The 20,805-nt window shown below is 39.6% G+C and overlaps 1 protein-coding gene across 2 annotated transcripts in view; it reads left to right on the top strand.

The window, feature by feature from the left end:
• CELSR3 (cadherin EGF LAG seven-pass G-type receptor 3) overlaps nt 1-10,936 on the top strand; it is a 1,979,827-nt gene extending 1,968,891 nt beyond the window's left edge. For both annotated transcript variants that reach the window (XM_044078523.1, XM_044078522.1), the window contains one exon: nt 9,862-10,936. In XM_044078523.1, coding sequence (XP_043934458.1) covers nt 9,862-9,889 — 28 coding nt within the window. In that variant the 3' untranslated portion in view covers nt 9,890-10,936. The remainder of the gene's footprint in view (nt 1-9,861) is intronic.
• The last annotated feature ends 9,869 nt before the right edge of the window (nt 10,937-20,805 follow it).

The following is a 20,805-nucleotide window of genomic DNA, read 5'->3' as shown; positions in this document are numbered from 1 at the left end:
ATTATACTGAGAGATCATCTGGGAAGGCCCTTCCCTTAGCCTCTTAAAGTTTTAGATGCTTAATGCACACTGCAACTTAGGATGTTAATCCATTTTTCCACGTTAACTTTAAAATCTTAAACATGTGGTCTGACGGAACCAATCACTGGAGTCCACATTTCCCTTCTTAGTAATTGTCTTGGGATTAGTGCTTTTGTTTTGCTCATGGTGAGAAAGGAGCAGAGGGACATTATTTCATGGAGATTGTTGATCACTAAAAAGCCTGATAACTGCTTCTTCAGAGCCAGCTTGGAATTTGTACTACTGTTTTGCTCCTGGTGAGAGAGGGAGCAGGGGGTGATTGATTCCTGACTGTCACTGATTGGGCAGTGAATGTATGTGTGGGATCTTCATGATAGTTCTGGTTGCTATTCAAGTCATCTAACAGGAAAAGGTTATCATCTGAGCTGAGACTGATGATCACCAAAGAGCCTGTGGTCTGCTTCTCTTTTTGGGATTGGTGCTATTGCTTTGCTTTCTGGTGACAGAAGAAACAAAGGGACATTGAATGCAGGCAGTGTGAAGCTATGGTGAGCCTAGCACTAGTAGTAGCCAGGTAGTAGCCAATTTGGTGAATTCTCACCATTCATCATTCTTTACAAAGTTAATTCCGTCTTTACAAAAAGTACTGCTTGATTAACTACTGTCTAACCTAACTTCAGAGATTCTTCCTAAATACTTCATCCATAAATCTTCAAAGTCTACTACAGTAATTTTCTCAGGTGTTTGACAGTGCACTGTATAGACCAAGCCACCCTGAGATGACATCTTCCCTCTAAAAGTACCCTTGAAATTTAACAAATGCCTAGTTACACAGATGGAAACTAGTTTGCACAGTGACAAGCTCTGCCTGCAGATCTGTGAACCAGATACTCTTGGCTTTACTCTTTACTCTAACAACAATCATTTAATAAATAAAAAAGGTTATTTTGCCATGGATATAAACTTTCTCACTCCATTGCCAGCTTGGTGGGTATGGGCATCCTGAGGCAATGTAGAAATTGTGTCATGTTTACTGACAACTAGCTAATTTTCAAAAAAAAACTGATAAGGTATGGGAGAGATGCATTTACACAATGTCTCTAGAGGCAAAGCTCTGACATAAAATCACTCCTAATGTTTGTCAGTAGTGCTAGTAGTGTAGTGCTCACACTCTACCCATCACACACACACCATGAGCCAGACACATAGACCCACATATGGTGAGGCACTTAAATGTAACCTTCCTGAACCCCAAAGAACTGCTAGATAAAGTTCACATATATGCCTTCAGCAGCCCTAAATACAGACATTCAAAACAACACCCACATCAACACATACTGCCATATCCCATAGAATCTCTACTTCTAAGTATATAAGGCAAGCCACCACACAATCCAATATTCTGGCCATTAGAGACCCTATTGTGAGACACATCAATGTCCCCTCATCAGGCTGTAGGAAAAAGTCATGATCAGTTGCTTATCAAGAGCCAGGATCCACCACATTATACATACGCTCAGGTCAGTGGACTACAATTACTAGTACGACTCAGTCATAGTCCACGTGGGTGTAAATGACCTGAGAGATACCTCCCTAGACTACATGAAGAGACACATGATGGAGGTCTTGGAATATGTGTCTCAGGCTGATATGAGCCTTGCATTGAGCAGCATTCTGCCTTCTCCAAGGATGCTGCGATATGAACAAAAGATGACTGACTTTAATAACTGTCTTAGTTTCTGGTATCATTCTAAGGAAGTGCAGTGTTTGTCAGCATAGAAGGAATTGGTCACTAGACCATGCTGCTTTGCCTGGAATAGTCTGGACCTCTCTCCTCTAGGCTTTTGAATATTATCTAAAACATTGTCCTTCCCCATAGTGCTTTTTTAGGCAATGCCAAACTGACAGTCCTTCCAATACAGCAAATCAAAGCCAAGAAAATCTAAATGTGTTATTACTCAATGCCAAGAGTCTAAACAAGAATCTCCACCAGCTACAAGCCTTCCACAGATCATATTATAAGTCATCCATGTTTCATTTAAATTTAGATAAACAACCAATCAAATTTTAAAACACAAAAAATAAACCAATCCCAAGACAAATAAAAACCACCTTTTCAGATTTGTGCTCGATATAGCATCCAGTCATAATCCATTCCTGATGGGTCCTTATTCAGGTTCATTCATTGGTGGACACTGCATAAATATCAACAACTAAGAATCTGTATGCTTTAGCACATCATATAATTTTTTAAAAACATCCTTCTATTCATAAGCAGTATAAAACATATGCCTTGGCCATCAGAGAAAAATAATTTTATATCCGGATTTAAAAGAACTTAATAAGTCTCTTGCTTGCCAAGCAACAGTATTGACAACCAAAATATTTTTGTAGGTTCATATTGCATGGAGACATCTAACAAAACAATGATCATTAGTCCAATGTTTTTAATGAATTGAATTGTTTGTTCAGTATCTAAATTCATAAAATCTTCTATATTAGGCATCCTGATACAGTTTTGGAAGCTGTCTAAAGCTTAATCTACTACATAATCTTTTGTCTATATGACAGTATCATTTGAACTATAGAGATAAATTTGGTCCAATCACAAGCATAGAAACGATGTTTCTTCCAATTTATTTCTTAGAAAATTGACCTAATCTCACAGGTTCATCTGTTGCAGTATGTCCAATCAAAATTCATTCAAAAACATCAATTGAAACTACATTAAAAATGCATTGACCAATCCTGAATAAAATCATGATTATGAGTCTGTAATAAAGTTCATTAACTTGCCTCACAGCAAGAGGTTCTCTGGTTCGATACTCGGCTGGGATGCCTTCTGTGCGGAGTCTGCATGTCCTTCCTGTGGTCGCGTGGGTTTCCTCCGGGTGCTCCGGTTTCCTCCCACATCCCAAAGACATGCCACAGGTGGATTGGACACTCTAAATTGGCCCTAGGTGTGAGTGTGTGCGTGTGTGTGTGCCTTCTGTGGAAGGTTGGGCGCCGGGCTGGCAACTCAACACTGTAAAACTCCATCCACTGCCAGTCATGAGCAGACAAGGTGATCCACTGTGGCGACCCCTAACTGGGAGAAGCCGAAAGAAGAAGAATAAAGTTCATTAACTAAAATGAAATCCATTTTGCAATGGCAAGTGGACCTTTGATTCAATAACAGAGTAAATGAACTTTATTTAAACCCAGTATATACGGCTTCCAAAACATGACAAAGTCAACAAAAGCTTAAACCAATGATTAAGTATAAAACTATATTACAACCAATAGTATCACGTAAGAGTTAGCATGAATTTGGTCCAATTACAATGTAAAATTGTTGTTTCTTCAAATAGATTTTTTAGAAAAGAGACTTAAACTTATAGGTTCATCTATTACAGTATTTCCAATCAAATTTCATTCAAAACTATCAGTTGGTACTATGTTAAAATATATTAATCAGTCTAAAATAAAAAAAAAATAATTATATGTCCACACTAACCGTTCAATAACTAAAATTGATTTTATGATGGGAAGTAGACTTTTGATTCAATAATAGGCTCTATTTAAACCCCAGTATAAATGGCTTCCAAAGCATAAAATGTCAATGAAGATTTGAACCAATCATAAGACAATACTGCAACCAATAAAGATTTAAGAAAAGACCTAACCTGACACGTTATTCTTCAACAATCTATCCAATCAGAAGTTGTTCAAATAGGACCAATTGGAATTGCATTACAGAAATATTAACCAGTCTAAAGAGGGATTGCAAGTACGTGTCCGTAATGAAAAATCACTTATTCCTGATTATGATACAGATACTAAACTAATCTATTTTTAAAATCTATCAGTTATTATAGCCAGTCCTATGAGCTTAGGTCAATTTTCTAAGAAATCAATTGGAAGCAACATCGTTTCTATGCTTGTGATTGGACCAAATTTATCTCTATAGTTTAAATGATACTGTCATATAGTCGAAAGATTATGTAGTAGTTTAAGCTTTAGACAGCTTCCAAAACTGTATTAGGATGCCGAATATAGAAGATTTTATAAATTTAGATACTGAACAAACTTAATTCAATTCATTAAAATCATTGGTCTAATGATCGTTGTTTTGTTAAATGTCTCCACACAATATGAACCTACAAAAATATTTTGGTTGTCAATACTGTTGATTGGCAAGCAAGAGACTTATTAAGTTGTTTTAAATCCTGATATAAAATTATTTTTATCTGATGGCCAAGGCATCTGTTTTATACTGCTTATGAATAGAAAGATAATCTTAAAAAAATATATGATGTGCTAAAGCATATAGTTTCTTAGTTGTTGATATTTATTCAGTGTCCACCAATGAATGAACCTGAATAAGGACCCATCGGGAATAGATTATGAATGGATGCTATATCGAGCACAAATCTGAAAAGGTTTTTTTTTTTATTTGTCTTGGGATTGGTTTTTTTGTGTGTTTTAAAATTTGGTTGTTTATCTAAATTTAAATGAAATATGGATGACTTATAATATGATCTGAGGAAGGCTTAGGTTGAAAGTGCTTATCATTTAGACATTGTTTTATGTTTTAACTTTTAGAATAAAGTAGTTTTCATCATTTATTTTTGTAATTATTTATTTCTGCTACAATACCTCTTCTCTGTGGTGGATCAGCCTTGGTGTTTTGCTCTGTATTTATATAGGGGTGACTGTTGGTTATGACATGATTTATTGACTGCCTCTGTCCATCAGAGATGTGGGTGCCAGACCAGGGATGAGCTTTTGATTTCCCATCCAATGGTCCAAGTTACACTTAAATAGGGTAAAGGTGGTATTTTGTTTCACATGGATGAGGAGCCTGTTCCAGAGAAAGGGACTGTGAGAAGCATATTTGTCTATACAACATGTCCTACTTATGTTTGTGGTAAAAAGACCTATTATGCTTTTCTTACTGACTAAACAGAGTTATAATTAAAAGAGGGCTGTGGATGAGGTCTATTTAGAGTTTGGTATGGTATCTCACAGACAGCAAGCAATTTCATGCCCTTGTAGTAAAGCATGGGATGGTAACTCTGGCATTACAATTTCTGGACAAGAGAATGCAGAGTACAGCAGTAGATGAGCACCTGCAGAATACGACACATGGTTACAGGGAGATAACAGAGTTTAGTGCAAGTTCAGTCAAATCATCATTTTTGCAAGAGACATTGCAGATGATGTGTGAAAAAAAAGTGAGCTGATTTCCTGATAGTACAACAGAGCTACTACATAAGATTCTGCTCAATGCCTACAATAAACCAGGTCTTAATAGTGGGGTTAATTATAAAGTTGTTTTGTGTAGGAAAGCAAAGTACAATAAATGCAAGTAGAATTGCAGTTTTTTAGGTATCTTTTATGATAGTTCTTTGTTATATTTTATGTTATTTTTATGAAACAGAATAATTGATTAATTGAATATTTTTTTTGATATAGAAGGGTATTTAAGTGTTTGTTGTTGGGATTATGGGTGTTTCTGATGAAGGCCATTGTTATGGCCAAAAGCGCTTAAGCCTGGATTTTTGTCAATAAAGAAGGTTTCTGTTTGGTTCTCACCATTTGGCAGCAGTTGGAATTTATTTCACCATTTTGCAAGTGTTCTCCAGTGTATTCTACTTATAATCATTGCAAAAATGGCAAAAGCAATTAATTTAGGTTTATAAGTTCATTGCTGTTAACTAGATTAATGACCCATAAGGCCCTTATAAGCCTAGCTATATAACCAATTGTGACCCACAAATTTGATTTATATAGGGGGAGATTAACTGCCTCTGGACTTCACAGACATAATTTACCTTTAATAATGAATAGTCCTTTAATTATGATGGCACAGCGGTAGCATTATTGCCTCATCACAAGAGGTTCTCCTGTTCGATTCTCGGCTGGAGTCCCTTCTGTGTGGAGTCTGCATGTCCTCCCTGCATTCATGTGGGTTTTCTTCGGGTACTCTGGTTTCCTCCTACATTACAAAGACATGCATCTATAGCATTTTTTCCCAGGCTTCTGCTGAAAATTTGCTTCATTCCAAGTCGGACTTTCCTGGTAAACAAATGTTAAATAAAAATAAAATAATCTTTTCCATTCCTATGATTGCTGACTGCAAGATAAAATTCTGAAGGGCTACCCCTAATTGAATTAACCTACAATTATTCTCCCATTTATATCTTCACAACTCTAGTTGCACACTAAAGTATCTAAAGCATTAACTCTATTTTTCTCACTTACTTGTACAGGATTTTTAGCATTCCAGCATTAGGATCACTTTGTCCTCTCAAAATGTTTCAGGCTACAAACTGTACCATTAGTCTCCTATAATTCCTAACCCTATCAGAAATATCCCAGTTATTTCATGTCATGAAATGGTTCACCTCAGGAGAGTGGTACATGCTGCTAGTTCAGCTATCTGAGGTATTTATTTCCCAATTAATAAAATTTAAAGTTTTGGGAAGTTTTATTTGCTTAATTTTTGGGCTTTGTATAGATTTTGGTAACATTTCAGGTGACTGTAGCCAAATTTTGTGTGTTTTTCTGACCTGTTTCTAGCCTCACACTTTGCATATTACTTCCATAAATAAATGTCCTTGTGACAAGCAGATTCCCCTGCAGTCTAGCATGTTAAATGTTTACTTGTCTTTGGACATTTTATATCATCAAGAGGTAGTTAGGACATGGGGTTTAATGACAATACCCATCAACATCAGCTTAAAGCCCTTGAAAACTACTTACCAGCTGACTGTTTTTAATTGGAATCTGAACCTTCACTCCAAATTCTTGCTTTTTATAAGTTGGACAGGATATCCATTTTAAAAACAAAATCAGGAGACATAGCCTAAAGAATGTAAGTCTCCTAAGAGATCATTTGTTCTGCAACCTAGTATGCTAAAGGTAGTCTCCATGCCATGTATTTAATTTCATACATCATAGGATGGTTATTAGGTTGCCTACCTTGGTGCATCCAAATATATACAGTGATCACCTGGTGGTGGATCACAAAAGGTTTGCCTGTCTAGCAGCTTTTGACATCAGTCCCCAGTCACAGCCTGAACTGCACTGGTTCCTTCTCTAGCATCTGGCATCTTTGCTGCTGGTAGTCATCAGACGTTGGCCCTAGCAATGCTAGCCACTCCAACTGTGGTATATCTGATGCTGCGGCCATCGATATCTGCCCCTGCAGGTGTCAGCCCCATGGTGCATGCTGTGCTAGCATCAGCAGTAGGATAGCTGTGTGCTGCCCCAGCATCTGTCCTGGGCTAGTGCAAGTTCTTTACAGTTATTCATATTTTCAGCCATTACTGTATCACTCCCAGTAGACCCACTGTGTTCAGTGGAACAGCTTATTTTATTTTTACCATACCTGAATTTGTCAAATGAGATAGAACACTGACTACAAATTACTAATTTCAGTCTCAGCCTGTGGAAAAGTACAGCAATAACATTTGAAACGTAGAACACAGACAGACTGTAAATGCAATACAATGTGAACAACAAGGTGAGAATAAGTCCAACACGATATTGCAGTTATAGGCAGGATCAGCATAGCAGTCTGTGCTATTTCACTTCACTGTGGCTCCATTTTTGCAGATCCAAATCCCTATGCCGCCATTAACATCCAAAAGAACTGATTTGGCTTTTCTGAGTCTTTTACAGTTAAGACACAATGAAGCGGTCACTGCATCTCAAAGTATTCAGAGGGTATGGTGGAATCTGAAGAGGTGTGTAATAAGGCATGAATGAAAAGAAAACGTATTTCTTCATGAAAATGCAAGACAGAGGAAGATGGTCCTCAAATTATAGTTCTTGTGCCCAGAGAACAATGCAGCAGCATTTAAGGATGAAGAAAGAACAGTAGACATTTTCAAAAATTTAAAGCTGGAAATATCTAAACACACTAGCCCCAGTTATGAGAAAAGCAGATGAAATCTTTCATCCCCGTTCCCTGGGAGGTAGCTTGAATAAATATGCCCAAACAAGATCTTACTGTTTGTACTGTGGCCTTGATGAAGAATCACATTTCTCATGTGGTGGTATTTCATCCCCAAGACAGGGAGTGCAGGGCTTTTGATTATCTAGGGAAGTGAATGTCCACATCCATCCCATCCTGTCTCTGAGGGTCTTGAGCTATGTAATATAGATGCATACCTCTCAGGTCCTTTGGTCAAGAATCGGAGACAAAAGCTGAAAATCAGAGCAACAGTAAAAAAGAAAAAAAAAAAGAAGCAGATCATGAATTTCAGTAAGTATGAGTCTGTAATTGGTCATTGTTTGATCAGTGTTCCACCCCAGTAAGCATATTTACATGAATAAAATAACTGTTATCGCACAAAAGTTCCTTGAATATGAAGACATTATATCAACTCAAGTTTTCTGATCAAGATAAGTCCATGTATATTTAAATACATTACATACTTAAGGGCAGTTTCTAAAAGATCTCTCAGTGTAAATGATTTACTTCGGTGTAAGGCCTATCTATTACTGGGCTTGCTTTGGGGACCAGATTCCAAAAGACCATGCCTCAGCCTGCTCTCAGTGTAAATGATTACTTAGACCGAGAGCAAGTCTTTTGGAATCTCGTCCTTAAACTTTTCAATAACAAAGTGTTAATTCATTTGCTTTCAGGTACAAGTGTACTGAAGGTTAGAAAAAGCATAGCTTTCTTAGCCAAATTCCAGTTTTGCAAGTAGTTGCATTAAGGCAAAATGAAATGTCTCCCTCTGTGTTTATTTATTTATTTATTTATGCAGGTAGGTTTTTTTCATCAGCTCACATTCCTTTTTATTTGCAGTGTTGAGTTATTTTCCAGTGCCGTAGAGACTGCATTATTTTGTGACTAGTGTAAGCTTTCTATTAACTGGGTTTCAAATAGTGGAGACTACCCAAGTGGTTTGTGGTATGGGTAAATGGCCATAACATAAATATAGCAAAATTGTTCACATTTGCAGCCAAAGTTTAGAAAATTGTAAAAGTCCATGGAAATAGATAAGAAATGAAAAGTGAACTCAGCAAGGATGTTGTTCTACCATCAGTGAAGTTATATAAGTAAGACAACAACATCAAATAAGAATCTTAAGTAACTCAGTGTCAGAGAATCAGACATGGAAGTTCATTCAGAATTATTGTACAGCTAAAAAAGTGTTATACATACAGGCATCCCAGTAGCTGGATTTTCATGAAAAAAAAACATAAATAATGTAAGAAAATTTGTAATTTAATAAGCATTCTTTGTGCTGTGCTTCCTTTTTCTAAAATTATAAATGAGACTGTACTTTTAGGTTAGGATTTTAATTCTTCTGGTCCACTCCTGGAACTGAATAGAGAAGGTATCCCTTCTCAAAGAAGCCAAAATCCCTGATAATTCACTTTATGAATATTATAAACAAGATTGTGGAAGTATCTACTAAATTACTGGGAAAACAAACAATATGACAAAGTTGTAACTAGGCAGGGTAATGGGGGAAGCAGCCCTTAGTGCAAGGTGTTTTTTTGTTTTTCTGTAAGTAAGTATGCTACATAAACTATGTTAAGCTAGAAACCTTGTGTCCATTATGTTAGCTAGTATGCGTATGTCAGTTTGAATGTTATCAATTAAATAGTACCATAATTTGTATGAAGTAAATGAAACAGTATTTTTTTAATTTTTTTTTTCTTTATTTTCCGAGTGATTCATTTCAAAATCAGTAAATTCTCCATCAGTCAAAAAATGTTCACATGCACTGATGTTGATGAAACAGAAAACATTATGAAAGCTCGTAGAAATTCTGGTTGGCACTGTTGACAACAATTACAATATTAATCACTGAAACCTCTTTTCAATCTTTTTAGGATAACAAGAAATGATGGACACTCCTGAGGGAGGCACCTGTATTCCAACAAGCATGGAGTCTGCGGTCGCCTGCCAGTGCAAGCCGCCTCTCAGCTGAACAGCTTCGACAGATGTCTGGAATTGGGTGCCACCAAGCCAGACCACCTGGAAGAAACACAGGCAGCAGAGAAGGCCAGAGGACAAAAGGCACCGATGATCCCAAGGGGAGCCAGACGCTGTGCAGTGAAAACCAGTTACTGTAGAGAGGGACAATTATCTTAATATCACTAACTGCTTTTCCCCTCTCTCTCTCTCTCTCTCTCTTTTGCAATCTTATATATATATTTAAAATGTTATGGACAGAAAGGACTCAACTGAGGGGCATTAAAAGAAGAAGCAAGACAGTTTTTCAAATAAAACATGATAATTGCAAGATAGATATACTCACTGGCATATCAGATATATATCTTCCTTTAATAATATTCAATATCATGGGTGAGGGAGGGGAAAGCAAACTTTTTATACATTTTGTATCTTTGTAAACAGAGATGAAGAAATTTCTATCTTATTATTTTTACCAGTTGTATGTCCTTGTGATAATGATGGTTTTGACTCTGTATGTCCTTGACTTCTACCTGAAGTAGTTTGAAGAATTGCTGTTTTCTTAAAGGGACAACCATCAACATCAGACAAAAAAGTAATTTTTGAAGTGCTATAGAGGTCACTCAAGAGGCAGTCCCCAAAGGCAAGGTCAGGTGCCTGTCTTAGAGTATAACAAAGCAAAAAAAATGATCACATTCAGCAAAGGGGTGCTATCTGCTTGTCAATGGGGCGTCAGTATTTCTCTTTTAAAAAACAAAAGTAATACTATCAAAATTAAAACAGAAAAACAAGTTAATGGTTAATATCAAATGTTGTATAAATTAAATTCAACATCATCAAAACTTGCAGGCTTTGATTCAAGCATGGAATGAGTTTTCCTCCTAAACAGTAATATTTCATTATGTGCCAGGATTGACTTCTTGTTGTATTCAGTAAATGGCATCTTGTAGGAATCACCACTGTCAATAAACTGGAAAGACTTCCAAAGCTGGACTTTAGGAGTTGTTCCATTCTGTCTGTCATTAACTAAAATTAGCTACATAGAGAAAAATGTTTGTTGGACATTATAGCAGATCCATTAGATGCTAAGCATTTTAAACAGTTTTGACAGAACTTTTGCAGAACTCAGATTTTTTAGCTGTTTGAAATATACACCAGAAACAGGGCCACATGGAAATGTTCTTGTTGTGATCTTTACTGGTTGACATACAGTATCAGTTTTTATTTAATAACAGGTGAACATGCCACCTCCGTGATTGTTTCTTACACTGCATTCTAGTTATTAAGATAGTTTTTAAAATCTATTGATTTCCACTCGATTTTTTCTGCATTCGCTTTTAGACACTACAAAATGTGACTCATGCTGTTGAATACCCAACTGTAAATTTCTTTCAGCAATACTCACGGTTTGTCTCTCGCAAGAAGGGCAACATACAGTGATGTCAAAAATATTGCATCACTCCCTCTAATGCTGTTGTTAGCCTGCAAGAACCCTGGTCTCTTCCAGAGGTCACACAGACAGTTAACCCTTCCCAAACCCCAGGATAGGAGAGATAGCCATTGGCTGTTTCATCCTGTCATTCCCAACTGATCCCATCAGTGACTTGAGTCTGATCCTAACTTGGATCACCTGTGGTGCAGATGGATGCCTTGCTGTGTGCCATTGTACTGATTGTAGTAAAAATAGTATTCCCTGCTTGAAGCTATGCTCACCTCTGTAGGATATGTAGCCACTGTGTGATATCTCGGTAGTAATGACTAAAACTGATTATGTGTTGAACACTCTGGAACAAAAATGATGTGATACATTTTACTGGACCAACAGGTGCCCTTCTTCAGGAGATCTGCAAATGCATGATATGGGTGCATTCACTGGCATACAAAACATATTTGGGATATTTATTATTAGTAGTGTGTCATTATTGCAGCTTTGGATTATTTGCACAATATTGTGATATAAATATTACTTTTACACTTTAGAATATTGCACACCTTAACCTATCTGCTGTGGAACTTGTGGTATCCACTTAATTATAGTCTCAAAGTGTGTAGGGATTAGCACTGCACCACTAAAGCATGATTCCACAATTGGCAACCAAGTGCTGATGCAAACTCCTCATTTCCAACAGACTGAATCCAAACTCTCTGAAATGGTACAATATACAACATTACAGTACACCTTTTTGATGTCTGGCTGACTGTTAAGAATCAGGTATCTGCTGTTGTCAAGTCCTCCTGTTTCCATCTGAGGAATGCCATGCAAGGCTGTTGAATGTATTATAGCTGAACTAATAAACAGAGATACAGGTGATCTTATATCTCATGAAACACACAAATATGATTTTATATAAGGCAGATCATGACTGCTCAACTTGGTTTCTTTGAAAAGGTTACTGATGCCCTGGATAGGAAAAATACAATTCATACTGCCTACGCAGACCTTGCCAGGACCTTTGACAATATGCCTCATACTGGGACTATTGACCATCTATCCCAATAACATTAACATAATACATAGTTTGCTAAACAAATCTTAGGGTCATTCGTTCATAGGCATATACTTAGGCTGTTGATCTGTGGGAATCTTAAAAAGCCTAGCCTCACATACCCATGGTAGTTGTTTAGCACTTATGTTTTGTCTACACAGAACAAGGATATTTTTCAGGACATTTACTTGTTTTCCCTATTCAGGAAGGACATGGGTGTTAAACTAGGGATGAATTTGTGGTTTCCCATCCATTTGTCCAAATTAGATGACTGCAAACTGGGAGCCATAATAGAATCACCTAATGATGTAGACATTCTACAAAAGGGCCTCAGAGAAACAGATGCTTGGTGTCAAAGTCATGGCCTCAAACTCAATGCCAAGAAGTGCATTGTCATCCCCTTTGGGAAAAACTTGGTACCCATGAACTACCACATAGGCAGTAGCTCACTAAACACTGAAATTGTGATGAGACCTCGGGACACAGGTGGACAGTAGTCTCTCCTTTGATAACCACATCGCCACAGCAGTCAGGAAATCCTTCTACATGGCACACCTCTTCACAAAAGGGTTCTCCTCTAGAAAAAAAGAGGTCATTGTTCCTCTCTACTCATCCCTCATCAGACCCATTATAGAGTACAATGCCCCAGTGGCATGTATCTCACAAGACACCTAGAACAATTGGAAATGCCACAGAAATACCTCACTAAAAGAAATACCAGCCTCAAACAGATGCCATATGCAGACCGTCTCAAAAAACTCCAGCTCTACTCCGTCGCATATTGCCTACTCAGAGGCTATCTCTGCCTAACATACAAAGCTATCTCAAACCCAGAGCTGTTGTAAATGCTACAGTTAAAGAAATCCCAATCTCTGCAAATCACATGCTCCAGGGACCTAAACCTTGTCACCACAATAAACAGAACATGCTGGAGGGATAGATTCCTGTCCCAGAGACTTCCCATACTCTGGAACAAGCTACCCATTCATGTCAAGCAAAGCTCCTCATCGGTTCTCTTTAAGAAAAACCTTGATGACTGGATGGGAAATAGAAAATTCACCCCAGGGATCACTTCTGCAGCACTGCTTGACAGGGGCACAGGAAAAAAAAATTATTGGGTGGCGAAAGCCAGGGAACCTTTTTGGCTAGGCTTATATAGGCCCCAGGGCCAGTAGCCTAGTACCTACCTATGAGCGTATGAACCTATGAATGAATGGAGTATGAGAAGTATTTCACTTTATGTGGTGTGGAAGATGGTTTCATAGTGGAGGATATTCTCTGTGATACATGCCTATCCATCCAATATGTTTATTTATGTTGTAAAAGAGATTGAGATCCCCTGAGCAGGTATTCACTCTACCAGTGGACTTGCAAATGTGTAATAGGTCTGATAGGTAGGAACTGTTGAGGCCTTATATGTGAGGCAGAGATCACCTCTTAGTAGCCTGTATGAAATTGAGAAGAAGGACATGGCTTTAAGATAGTCTGCATAGTTTTTGAGGTTTAGGCCCTTGACTCTTTTTTTTTTTTTTTTTTTTTGTAGTAAGAAAGTATTTTAGTTTCTCCAGTTGTGACACATTTTTGCATACAGAATGGGGCATTATATTCAATGATTGGCCTGATAAGAGCATAGTACAGTTACTTAATTACACCCCTGGATCTTGATGCCATACCTTTAGATATATGCTTTGTGATGTAAATGCTCTTCCTTACAATAGTGGATATTTGGTGATCAAGGGACAGTTTGTTATTAACAGAGGTTCCCAGATCCCTGACTATGGGATTAACTTGCTCTCTGATACAAAAATAAATAAAGTTACTTTGCTGTATGATAGAACCCATACTGCTAAGATCAGAGGTGTTTGCTCTAGACAGAAAATTGTCACCAGCAGTATCCCACAGGGCTCTGTCCTGAGCCCCACACTGCTCTTTGGTACATGCATCTCTGTCATGAAAGCTGATATTAATGTACTGTCACTAACCAAGTTTGTTGATGACTGCAAACTAGGCGTAATTATCAAATCCCATTCTGATTTGCAAGTTCTCCAGCAAGGGCTGGACCAAACTAATGTTTGGTATGCTAATTAAGGCTCATCCTCAACACCAAAAAATGAAGTATAGTTTCCTTTTCTAAATCTGACATCACTACCACTTATGTACAATACATTCAACTTAAACTTGACACAGTCATAAGGAAGTTGGGTACCTATGTTGTTAAACAACTGTTAGCCTCTGTCTCTATCTCTGTCTGTCTCTCTCTCTCTGTTGTTTTTGAGTATATATTTTTTTAGTTCCTCATTGCCTGTTGACCATCGTCTCCCCATGATTGATTAGGCCATTCATTTTGCATTTAGTAGATGCAGTTTATGGCCTACTCATTTCGCATGAGGTCAGAGCCAATCCTTAAGCCAGTATTTTGGCAGCTACTATAGGATTTTTTAATACACCCTAACTTCACCCTGTGGTGATGACATGGGCTGCCATATCACCTCAAAGGGACCACTTAATCCCCCAATTATGGAAGCAGTAAACTCCCCAACATGCCTGTTAGAGTGCTACTATTACCAGCTTGGACTGGCCAATGTATATCTCTCCACATAACGTTTTCTCAGTAAGACTTGCCTGTGCCACTCCCTTGGAGTTCCAGGTCATCAGTCACACCAAGGGGAGGGACAACTACAGCCTTCCTTCCCAAGCAAGAACACTGATGTAAGCCATGCATCTCTTGTCCACCCCTTCTATATTTTCCAGCTTTTTAAGTTGCTAATCAATCTTGGGTCATTTGGGTCATAGTCAGAGCTTTATTCCTTTGTGCCACAGAGCCAGGTCTAATAACTGACTCTCATTTCTTGACAATTTCTCTGTGGTGGTTAGAAAATCCTTCTACCGTGCATGCCTTATCTTCTATGGTATCCCCTCAAGGTCCAAATAAGTTACAGTGGCACTTTATTCTTACCTGTTAGGCCCATCACTGAAAATAATGTCCCTTGCTAAGCAGTTAAACCAACTTGAGAAATCTTAGCAGAAGCATAGCTAGCTCTATTCATCTGCATCTTGTGCTGGTATCACAAACCAGCACCCCACCCCTTCAACAAATAAATAAATAAATAAACAAAAAGCACTTCACTGTATTAAGCTGATTAAGTGATTGACATATTACAGTTAGATCCATCCCTCAAGCCCTTCCATTGAACACCAAGAAAAAAAATGCCATTCCTTGTACTGGCATACCACCTCAGGTGGCCAGATGCATGAAACACATCCCCCTCCTGCCCCAGCCATTCAGTTCCCATTTCTGTTCCCTGCCCCAACCTTTCTTCTCCAACACAGTTTATTATAAAAATTGTACTTTAAACTGTAGCACACCGCTTGCTACAAATGTAGCAAACAGTTGCTATAGTTCATATCCTGCCTGCACTGAGTGTTAAGACACTCATGTATTAGGAAAAAAATGTTTATTTAAACCATAGCAAACAGCTTGTTACAAATGTAGCAAACAGTTGCAACAGTTTAGACCCCACATGGAGTGCTGCAGCATACAGGTTTGACCACAAATGTAATACCAGCTTTTAAAAGCCAGTACTGCATTAAAGACTGATTGGGATGATCAATGGCTGATCGCTCCCAACCAACAATTTGGGCCCAGGGGCATTGCCCCTTTTGCCTCACCCTAGCTGTGCTTCTGGGCCTCAGTGTTTATTCACCAAAAAGATCTCAGGTTTCTGACACAGTAAAAGTGTTGTCCCTCTACTCACTGTTCTATAGATGCCTGACGGTGATCTCTACTTAGTCTTCCTTGCTGTGAATGACTCAACATTCTTTGAACTCTTTCTCCTAAATAAAACCAGTGGTAAAGCAAACACCCTCTCCGTAGACATAAACCTGCACTACTACATCAACAACACAATATGGCAGGACAGGTACCAAACCCAGCATACTCCTTATTTCTGGAATAAGCTGTTCTTGCATATTAAGCAGAGTTCTTCTGTAGCAACCTTTAAAAAAAAAAAGGCTCCAAAAAAGCACTAATAAATTTTTAATAAAATATTAATAGAAACACAGTATTAACTGGTAAGCGCTTTTGTTTATAACAAACTTCATCAGACCAAGTTGCAACCACTATTCACACAACTTAAATAGCATAGTAAAATCACATGATCACTTGCATCAGTGTCTTAACCCCTTCCTTTTCAGTACAATTGTAAAATTTTCTTTGTCATTAATACCAGGGAAAACACACGCATTCATTTTGACTTGCCAACAATATTCTTTATAATCAAGATCATCCTCAGCATCCCACCTGTATTCATAATTCAGAACCGGTTCTATCACTGCGAAAGAAAACTTATTAGTTGCACTTTCTTGTACATGACAGGAAGATAAATGTTTGGCCAGAGCATTATTACTATAATTTTTGTCTATAGCTCTTAAATGTTCATAAATCCTAGAATACAAACATCTTTTGGTTCTCCCAATATAAAAATCCGGACACAACTCACATAAACTTAAATACACTACATATTTAGATTTACAATCAAAATTATTTAAATCAAACATATACCCCTGGATTCACAAAAGCTTGCACGGTGTGCATGATTAGTATAAGAGGTAATGTTGGTAATATGGCGGCCGAGCGATCCATGTACATGCTCGTTTGACATGCAAGAGTGCCCCTGCACTAGTCCTGCACATTCCCAGCTGTATGCAAATTACCCCATTTGCAGGTGAAAAACATGCAAATGGGGTAAATCCGCTATCCAGGAAGCTGAAATCAGACCGTGCAGGATTAGCGTAACCTGCAGAAATGTACTCAGTTAGTAACAGAGTACAGGTCTGCAAAATCCAAAACGGAGACATGACAGCTCCAAATAAAGGCTGCATATTATGGAGGAAGCATGCTAATGGCCAAGTATAAGACCATTGGCATTGCAAACAATACAAAAAGTAAAAACTACAACTTTTATTATAGTTCCGCTGATCACAGCTGTTTAAGCATAGGGCAGCGGCGCGCAAATGGGATCAGTGGGAAAATAAGAAAATAAACCTAGCACAAGCAGTCTAACTAAAATCAGTATTCTGCCATGCAAGTCAATGGCAGGCAAAATACAACCTGACCAGTGAATTATGGTTGCTAAGGGGGGAGGCACAGTGTGACACATGTAACTATGCATTAGTAGGTAATCCTGTGCAAATGAGGGGAAGGGTAGTGAATCCCAATTTTCCCCAGCATGTGAGGCAGGTCCCAACAGTGTAAGAGTATGAATAGCTGAGTGCAAGACTAGGAGGTAGGTGACATCATGGGTGAGTGTGTCAGGCATACTGTAAGTGGATTGGAGCCCTGTGGCTCGGGTATGCTCCTAGCTTAGCACAGCTAAGCTAGGGGGTGTGTCTAAACCTGCCAAGCACTCTTTACAAAGTGTAAGCGGGTGTGTGCACACCACACACTGGGTTTTACAGGAAGAAAAAAGAAGTTAAACCAGGAAACAGCAGCAGCATGCACATCTGAGTACTCCATTTGCACTGCACGGTCCCAGGCCCAAACAGAAGGGCAATGGGAAGGGAACACAGCAGTAGGAAGGGAATCAAGGAAAACTAGCTTATCTGGCAGGTGAAATGTTTCAGAAGCAGACAATTACACAGGCAGCAGTCCAGCCCAGAAAACTACTATAAACTAAGAAAACACCTTCTCCACTGGTTTTTCCCACACTCTACACCACCAGTGTGTACAAGAGGGGGAATCTTAACAAACAAACCTACAAAATGAGAAGGGCTGCAGCAGGCAACATAGAACAACATCTGCAAGAGGCTGAGGGTGGTGAGGATTTGCATGCTGCCAAATAGCCCACAGTGAGGAGACGGAGAAGAGTTTACAGACCCAGGGTAACCTACCAGGGGCTATATGAGCTGGAGATAGTGGAGCACTATAGGGTGGACAGAGACCTCCTACAGCAAGTAGTTGAGCTGTGCTGGCCACACCAAACTGACCAAGGGGAAACCCATCCCAGTGGATACTAAGGTATGTGTAGGCCTAGGTATACTAGCCACAGGTACCTCCCAAAGCACAACTGGGGATATCATTGGGCTCTCACAGGCATCAGCATCCAGAGTATTCCACCAGTTCCTGGATGCCATGTAGGTGAGGTGCCAGTTCATATTGTTAATGTAGTACACACAGCCGGGATGTCATCTGGTTTGTCACTTCTGACTTGATCCAGTATTAGGGTAATATTTTCCAGTATGTTTAAAAAATGTCAGCACATGCCAGTGAGCATGTATATTTCCTCAGCACCTGTGAGGTGTTGACCAGCAATATGCGTCTCTTCCACCAAATAGCAGAATACCCTGGCGTAGGGGGTGCTATAGACTGCACGCACATATGCATCAAAGCACCACCCTGTGAGCAGGGTAGGGCCTACATCAACTGCTGGGGCATCCCCTCCATCAGCTGCCAGGTCGTATGTGATGCCCAGGGCTGTGTGTGTTGGCTGGTCTGGAAGCTATGACAATTCCCACATATCCATCTGATGCATCTGTACCAGAGATTTGCCAATGGGGACATCCCCTACAGTTACCTAGTGGGGGATGCTGGGTACAGACTGGAGCCATGGCTGATGACACCCATCAGAAATGCACACACACCTGAACAACACCATAATGAGGCACACACACAGGCCAGACATATTATAGAGCATGTGTTTGGGATGCTCAGGTCACGGTTCTGGTGTCTGGACACATCTGGTGGAGCCTTGCAGTATTCACCAGCTACATGTACCCAAATTGTTATGGTATGTGCTATGCTACACAATATGATCCTGCAGAAACACCTGCAGCAGGAACAGCATGGGGCAGGGCCACACAGCCCCCCACCAAATCCAAGGCCCACACAGGCACAGAGTGACCCAGAGGAGGAAGAACCTGAGCCTGCCCCAGTAGGCAGAAGGTGGTGTGCCTAGTATGCCCTGGCCTTGGCAAAGAGGAAATGGATAGCACATGCACTGACACAGTAGGGTCCCAGGGAATGACACCTTTCTCTGACTCGTGCATACAGTAAAAGGGATGCCAAACATGACACCACCTGTGCTCAACCAAGTATAGGGAGTGTACTATGTGCATCTGACATAGGCAGCCCTCCAGCACCATCCGCAAGTCTGGCACACCCACAAGGTAAGTCATTCAACTTACCAATTGCCAAATGGAGTAGAATGTGTTGTCACCTGTAGCTATGGTGTGGATCTGAGCATGCAAGGGAATTGGGTGGCTGAATGTTATGGCAGTAGACAGTAGACACCCATAGTGGCACCCTGACATGTGTAACACATACTGGAGTCACCATAGTGGCCAGCACTGCACAGGGTGACAAAAACCACTGCAGGAAATGTGCTGAGTGAAATGTGCGTCCATATGACTCACGCATCCGAGTCAGGATGGTTCACATACCCAACAACAGTCACAGCTAGCAAGACAGGTGGAGACAAACTCAAACAGGGCCTGTGGTGTGGCCAAGAATGATGGCTATGGTTAAACCCACCCCCAGGCCTACACAGCCAGACCACAGCAGGGCAGGCAGTGGGATGTTAGGTCTGAAGGGGAAGACATCAGACAATAATATGTAGGGCAACCAAAGCCATAATCTGTAGTACACTGATGTGCCACTAGTCAGCATGATAGTTAGCAATACAGAATGAAATGGAGTACATGACATACCAGTACAGTCACAGCAAATGTGTACAAGTGTCACTTGTGCCCCCCATCCTACATAGCAATGTAATAACAGTCATGTGTGCCCCCCACTCCCATGTAGACATGTAGAAACAGTCAGGTGTGCCCCTTCCCCCAATCCAGTGTAGAAATGTAGTAACAGTCAGGTGTGCCCCCCAATCCTGTGTAGAAATGTAGTAACATATATGAGTAGGTATAATACGAGTGGAGCAGAGATGCCCAGAGGTGGCCAAGGTAGCAGGATAGGTTGTAGCATCTGCACAATATGCAGGTCTGTGTGTGTTAGGATGGTGTGTGTATCATATTGTGTGAGAGCGGTCAGTATGTATGCATGTTGAGGTAAGACCTGGTGGCCATTGCCCACTACTGCTGATCACAGGGGCAAGCCCTCACAACTGCAGTGCCAAAGACAATCCCCACCAGTATAACACTTGCTAGCAGTAAGCCATTGTAAATGTATGTTGGTAACATGTGTCACCATCTGAAAGATTGACATGTCATGGCTGTTGGACTAGATATGCAAGCAGTACACAGGGGAAAGTACCCCAGACATACAGTATATATTGTGTCACTGTGAAATGGAGACACCCTTGTATTTGTACATACAGGTATGCATCACAGTAACTGGTCCTGTAGTAGGGGATACCGGTGACATCT

This window comes from Protopterus annectens, chromosome 7.part1 (assembly GCF_019279795.1).
Source record: "Protopterus annectens isolate FY-2018-M chromosome 7.part1, PAN1.0, whole genome shotgun sequence".
Taxonomy (NCBI): Eukaryota; Metazoa; Chordata; order Ceratodontiformes; family Protopteridae; genus Protopterus; species Protopterus annectens.
The sequence above is the reverse complement of the archived record's forward strand: the minus strand, read 5'-3'. Positions and strand labels throughout refer to the sequence as shown.